We start from the raw sequence: 6,519 nt of genomic DNA on the forward strand, positions 1-6,519 counted from the left end.
GCTCCTGGAGTGTTTAGTTCCTTTGTCTTCATGCTTTCGCGCGCTAAGCTTTCAAAATGTGAGGGCGAGTTTCTCTCAGTCGCATTTAAGAATTTTTATTCCAAAATTTAATCCCTTAATCATCGGAGGATGATCTTCAAAATGAAGCGATAGCTGCTCGTTGGATCTCCGGTGCGCAGCCAGGACATTTATTTATTAGTGCTCTTAATATTAGGAGGCTAGTTGGGTTGCTAGGTGCGCGAATTTCAGAATTCACTAGGCAGACATTGTATTGAGCCAGATCATGCCACAATAACGAGAAACGTGACGGCGTAATAATTTTACGTGCGCACGAGGTTATGCCACCGGACATGCTGTTCACAGCGCCACGTTGCCCATGCTGCAAAGCAATTTCTTTTCCGGGATCCGGCCTTCAGGTGGCAGTGCTACAGCGTAGTGCTTCGTGTTCGACAGAGTACCATCCTGGCGCAATATTGTCCTATACTCGGCATATTATTGTGCATCAGGCGGTTTCGCAGGCAAGATACCCTGGAAGTGCTCCACATACTACGAATATTGGTTAGTTAATGGCAGTTATGGGAGCAACTATCTAGCGAATGCCAGACAACCCTGCACCACTGGTCATGCACCAGCCCCGCGATTATGACTACGGCTGCACAACGTTACAGGTTCCGATACTTTGCCGATGTGCGCTTGTAGTTTACAACCTTTGGGGTGTATATTCTCCACACAACAATAATCGTCATCTGCCTTACTTGCGTTTCCTCTCTTAAAAACTAGGCGCTCGCCAATTTCCTATCGAGGATGCTGTGTCAAGCTGATAACGTGCAAGCCGTTCGTAACTGGTAAGTTCTGGGTTCGTAGCGTTAAAGAAAGGAAACGCGAGCAAGACAGATGACGATTATTGTTGCGTAGAAGATACGACCCAAAGGGTGTAAACTTCTTTTAGAGGGTGTCGCCTGTAACTCACCTCTTTGTGCTCGTTCGTCGTCGTCGTCAGGCAGACTTGGATCAAATGTGACGTGACGCCCCTCTGCAACAAAAACCAAGAAAGCAAAAGACGCCGTGTAATGAGCCAGACTACGAGACTCGTATTATATATATATATATATCATCGCAAGTGCGCGTAATGCGAAGACAAATTTGGGGCTTCAAGTTGCGGTTAAGTGTTCTCGGTGACCACTAACAGTTGTCAGCATGCCATGACGTTGCCAGTGGACCACTGGGTTCGTTCGATTTCGTGCAACTACTACAAATACAACGCTACTGCTATAGTACTAGTACTACTATACAACTACTCCTAATACTACTCATATATATATATATATATATATATATATACATATACATATACATATATATATACATATACATATACACACACACATATATATATATATATATATATATATATATATATATATATATATATATATATATATATATATATATATATATATATATATTATATGGGATCGCAGCTGCTACGCATTTGAAAACAGCGCTGTCCGAAACATGTTCGATAAAATTATTTTAATGCGCTAGAATAGATATGGCCATCCTCACGACCCACACAGTCGAATATGTAATTTGAATATGAATATGTCGATTTCGTGCAACTACTACAAATACATCACTACTGCTATACTACTAATACTACTATACAACTACTATATATATATATATATATATATATATATATATATATATATATGTTTCGGACAGCGCTGTTTTCAAATGCATAGCAGCTGCGATCCCATATAATATATATATATATATATATATTATATGGGATTGCAGCTACTACGCATTTGAAAACAGCCCTGTCCGAAACATGTTCGATAAAATTATTTTAATACGGTAGAATAGATATGACCGTCCTCGCGACCCACACAGTAGAATATGTAATAGGCCTACGTGGAGTTGTCCGAACTTTCTGTCGTTAACGCCGAGTCGGCGCGCTGCAAGGCAAGGAAGGGAATTTCCGTGCGTTGTTGGCATTTTTTTTTTCGTATACTGCGTTTGAGTATGTAGCGAAAGCCACAATTACGCCCGGCCAGCACTATTCAACCGTGCGCCTTGAACCTAGCTGCTGCTGTGTGATTATAAGCGCTTTGCTGTGAAGCGCAGAGTTCCAGTGCTCTAGACAGAAGTGCGGACGACAGGTAACCCCGCATACCAACCCTGATACCCTCTTTTCGTATAAACCTGGGGCGCAGGCTGACGCCTGGGGCATACGCAAGTCGTCTGCGAAAGCCCTGCCCGAACGGCAGGTAAAAATTTCGATGCCGAGTCCGGCGCCATCGAATAGCCGGCAAACGCAGCATCGCGTGATCTCGTTCGAAGCTAAGAAAAGAAAGGCTCGATCGCGTTCTCCACGTCAGCGCGAGCGCGCGCGTCGAAGCACAGCACGCGCACCGGTCACTTCTGTCATCGCAGCACGATTAAAATTGCACTAGCCTTTCATAGAATGCTACGAAATCATTAATACTTTGTCAGCGCCCGCGTCACGAACGCGTCTTTAATGCTGCTGCGCCTTTTGCCGCTGCCCAAAGCCGAGACTTACGTCGGCGTGGCCGCCATGAACGCCACGCCGGGCACGCCGGGACGGCAGCCGGAGAGGCACGGAGACGCAGACGGGGACCAAATGTACTTTCCAAGGACCGGCACATTTAGAAAAAGCCTCTTTCCACATGTCTGACAACTTTGGCGGGCAGCGCAACCCGGAAAATTCACCAAGTGCTGCGGCCAGCTGCAGCAGAAACAACCGCCGGGCCGAGCCGACGGCGTGGAGGCAGAAGAGGCGCCCGGTTGCCTCCCTCCCTGACGGGGAGGCCCACCTCTTCGATCTTGGCGTCCGCCATATTGACTGGAGCCTGGGTGGGGAAGACTGCCATCTTGAAATGCAGCCGGGCGGGGAGGACAACCGCCATTTTGCAATAGTGCGGGGCGGGGATGACCGCCATTTTTAAATGCAGTCGGGCGGGGAATATAACCGCCATTTTGGAATAGCGCGGGGCGGGGATGACAGACATATTGAAATGCAGTCGGGCGGGGAAGGTAACCGCCATTTTGGAATAGCGTAGGGTGGGGATGACCGACATCTTGAAATGCAGTCGGGCGGGGAGGATAACCGCCATCTTGGAATATTGCGGGGGGAGGATGACCGCCATTTTTAAATGCAGTCGGGCGGGGAATATAACCGCAATTTTAGAATAGCGCGGGGCGGGGATGACCGACATGTTGAAATGCAGTCGGGCGGGGAAGGTAACCGCCATTTTGGAATAGCGCGGTGCGGGGATGACCGACATCTTGAAAGGCAGTCGGGCGGGGAAGGTAACCGCCATCTTGAAGGTCCCGAGGAAGACGAGACTAGTCTCGACCGCCATCTTGAGGTTGACGCTTGGAAATGGCGTCCACATGTCTACCCTCTGCCTCCGTCCCCGTGTGCGTCTCCGTGCCTCTCCCGCCGTCGTCCGGGCGTGTCCAACGTGCCCGGCTTGGCGTTCATGGCGGCCACGCCGACGTAACAAACCTGTGTTGGTTCTACGGTCGACGAAGCGAAAGGCAGAAAGAGGAAGCTCTTTTCGAATAAACGCTAGGCCGCGTCCTTTGCTGACCTGCCTTAGCCACTGTCCCAGAAATCCACGCGATAACTGCGGAACAAATTGCAGAACGTCTGACTTACCCTTGGGGGCGGGCTCCTCGTGGGCGGGCTCCTCGTGGGTAGCCGCAGGGGGGGCCCTTTCTGCCGCCGGAGGGGCCCATTCCGCCACAGGGGCGGCTGGTTCATTCAGCATGGCACGGCAAGTTGCCGTGCCCCTAGGCGCCGGGGGCCTGCTCGAGGCCAGCTCAAAGCTGACAGGGCGCTTGGGGAGCATGCTCGACTGCTGCTTCACTCGTCGGTAGCCAGGAACCAAATGGTGGAACCTCGCTCCTTGGGGCCAGCTCGAGAGCAAGCACGAGGCGGGGCGCCACGAGGAGCGTCACCACGGGACGTCGTATCGCGTGCACAGCTTCTTCGTCTTCTGAGTGCGAACGAAATGTTTGAGCTAGCAAATGGGCAAATGTCAGAGAGAGAGAAAGAGAAGTAAACTTTATTGTACCCGTAAATTAGTAGTTGAGACCCTGGCAGATGAGCTAGTGCGGGGGTCATATGTCCGCTACACGGTTAACCAACTATGCCAGCTTGACTTGGCATTCTAGGTCATCTGTGTTGATGGCACACGTCCACGCCTCGGGCATAGGGGTTTGCCGAAGAATCTTCCTTGGTTGGAGGTTGAATGGTGGCCCCGAAATATGTGATTTTGGTCTGCGTTTAGTGCTTCGCAGTGCCTGCAGTTAGGTGTTAAACCCTTGCTTGGAAAAACATTTTCTGGGGCCTGTAACTCCGAGAAGCACGCGGCAGGGCACCACGAGGCGATGCGCCACGCAACGTCGGATCGCGCGCACAGCTTCTTTTTTCTCTAAGTGCGAACGTAATGCACGGGCTAGAAGGTAGGCCGGATTTACTGGCCAGGGAAAACTTCGAGAAGCATGCGGCGGGGCACCACGCGCCTTTGTATCACGTGAACACGTTTTTCTTCCTTTAACTACGAACGTACTTTTCGCTCTAGAAAATGAGTCAAGGTTACTGGCCACACTGAAAGTTTTTGCTACTACTGTTACCGGTTTTATTACTATATGCATTTAGTACATCTGGCATTGTTTCTTTTTTTCTGCCCGGAAAACATGCGAACATGTTCGCCGGACATCTACTGGTTAGCGCAATCATTCCTGGCTCGTCATGTTTTTTCGCTGTGGAGCTCTTCCTACTAGCTCGACACAAATCGTATTATGCTCGAGACTCAGTAAACGACATTGTAAAATATTTATAGAGTAAACCATATACACTGTAGCCAACTTGGCGGGCAACACTCTTTCTTCAGGCCGTCACATAATCGTGCAACTCCTAACCGCACACGCACCAAAATTTCCATGACCGGGAATGTCATTATCGGAATGAAGCTTGGCTTCTCCACCGCCACTGGGTCACCTCTTGAATAATACCTAGGCCAAATTCATCATCATTAACATCATCTTCGTTCCAGTACCTAAAATCAGTGATATGAGTATACATGCCAGCTGCCTCAACTGAATGTCGCCAAGTGTTGAAAACCAAAAGAGCATGTGTCGGAAACACGGCACACTGTGTCTAGATAGGCATTGTTCACGCTAGTGACTTGTTGCCTATAGAGAGGCGACTGATAAAGCGTAGCACTTTCAGGCTACAAAGAATATGAGGTGATGTGAGTGGCCTGACTTCGGCGAAAGAGGATTAAACCTTGTTTTTTGTTGTTGTTGTTGTTGTTGTTGTAACTTCCTTGAATGTGACCTTCTCGTGGTGTCTTTCTATTTTTCCTATACTACTCTGGCCATTAACTGACACGTGCTTCTAATGGCGTCACTAACAACTAATGTGGATGTAAATATTTTCATGTTTGGGATCATATTTTTTTTTCGCTACTACTGCGACTACTACTCGTTTCACCTCTTCTTCTTTCACGGACTCCTTTTTCGATCCCCCCCCCCCCCCCACACGTATAGAGTATGCGCAGCAGTTTAGAATCATGATCTCTCTCATAATCATCATCAACAACATCATTCTTGTGGGCATGGTAGAGTCCAGGAACACACGATTGCACAGTGGTGGCAGACATGCAGCGATCTCGGCGGCTGGCCTTCGAAAATGACATCGCGGATGGTTCCGTGAGCTGTTTTATTATTTGCATTTCTTTTCCACGTTTCAGCATACCCGGCTAAGTCTCATTTTTTCATTGTCACGCTGGCTCTCGCCTAAGGGTTGTTCGAATTAGTCTTGTGGATTTTATGCTTTATTTCAAGCCTGTGTCGTTCTTTTTTCTGTGTTTCTCATTCGGACATGCCTCCAAAGTGGGATCTGCGATGCAGATTGCCGATCGATAATGTCGATGAACAATCAAACGTCACAGTGGGTCCGGATCAGATGTTTGGCCTTTACGAGGCTGCTTCAACTGGCGCCGAGACAACGTGCAGCTCTATACCGTTCCCCGAGAGCCGCTGCCGCCAGAGTTCGCGCCTCTGTTCCACCGTTGCGTGGAAGTACCAAAGTTCCAGCGATAAAACGAATAAATGGCGCGTAATAGCCAGCACTTTTTTTTTCTTTAGTGGTACATGAAGTCGCAATCCCACATTATTTTCCTTTTTTTTTCCTTACGCCCGTTCAATACAATTGTAAATCCGGGGTCATTCCCAATGCTTCTCTCCTTGCCACGAAACTACCGCGTAACGCCATGGAAGCGTTTCATATAGTGTCCGCAGTGGACGCACTCAAGCGCTGGCGCAGATAGCAGGCATGACGATACGTACGCAGAACGCAAGTGCTTTGTGGAACCTAGGAGCGCGTGTCGCATTAGGGCTTTTGGTACTGCGAAATGCCTACCAACGTAAGCGGGCGAGCGTTAGACGCCGGGCGCGTCGGAGTGCATTGACCGCGTCCGC

The 6,519-nt window shown here is 49.0% G+C and overlaps 1 protein-coding gene across 1 annotated transcript in view; it reads right to left on the reverse strand.

The window, feature by feature from the left end:
* LOC129382502 (uncharacterized) overlaps positions 1–3,955 on the reverse strand; it is a 122,243-nt gene extending 118,288 nt beyond the window's left edge. Inside the window, exons 1-2 of the mRNA XM_055066555.2 lie at positions 3,689–3,955; positions 971–1,033 (exon numbers count right to left, since the gene is read on the reverse strand). Coding sequence (XP_054922530.1) covers positions 971–1,033; positions 3,689–3,881 — 256 coding nt within the window. The 5' untranslated portion in view covers positions 3,882–3,955. The remainder of the gene's footprint in view (positions 1–970; positions 1,034–3,688) is intronic.
* Between the last annotated feature and the right edge of the window lie 2,564 nt (positions 3,956–6,519).

The sequence above is a fragment of the Dermacentor andersoni genome, chromosome 6 (assembly GCF_023375885.2).
Source record: "Dermacentor andersoni chromosome 6, qqDerAnde1_hic_scaffold, whole genome shotgun sequence".
In the NCBI taxonomy this organism is placed as follows: Eukaryota; Metazoa; Arthropoda; class Arachnida; order Ixodida; family Ixodidae; genus Dermacentor; species Dermacentor andersoni.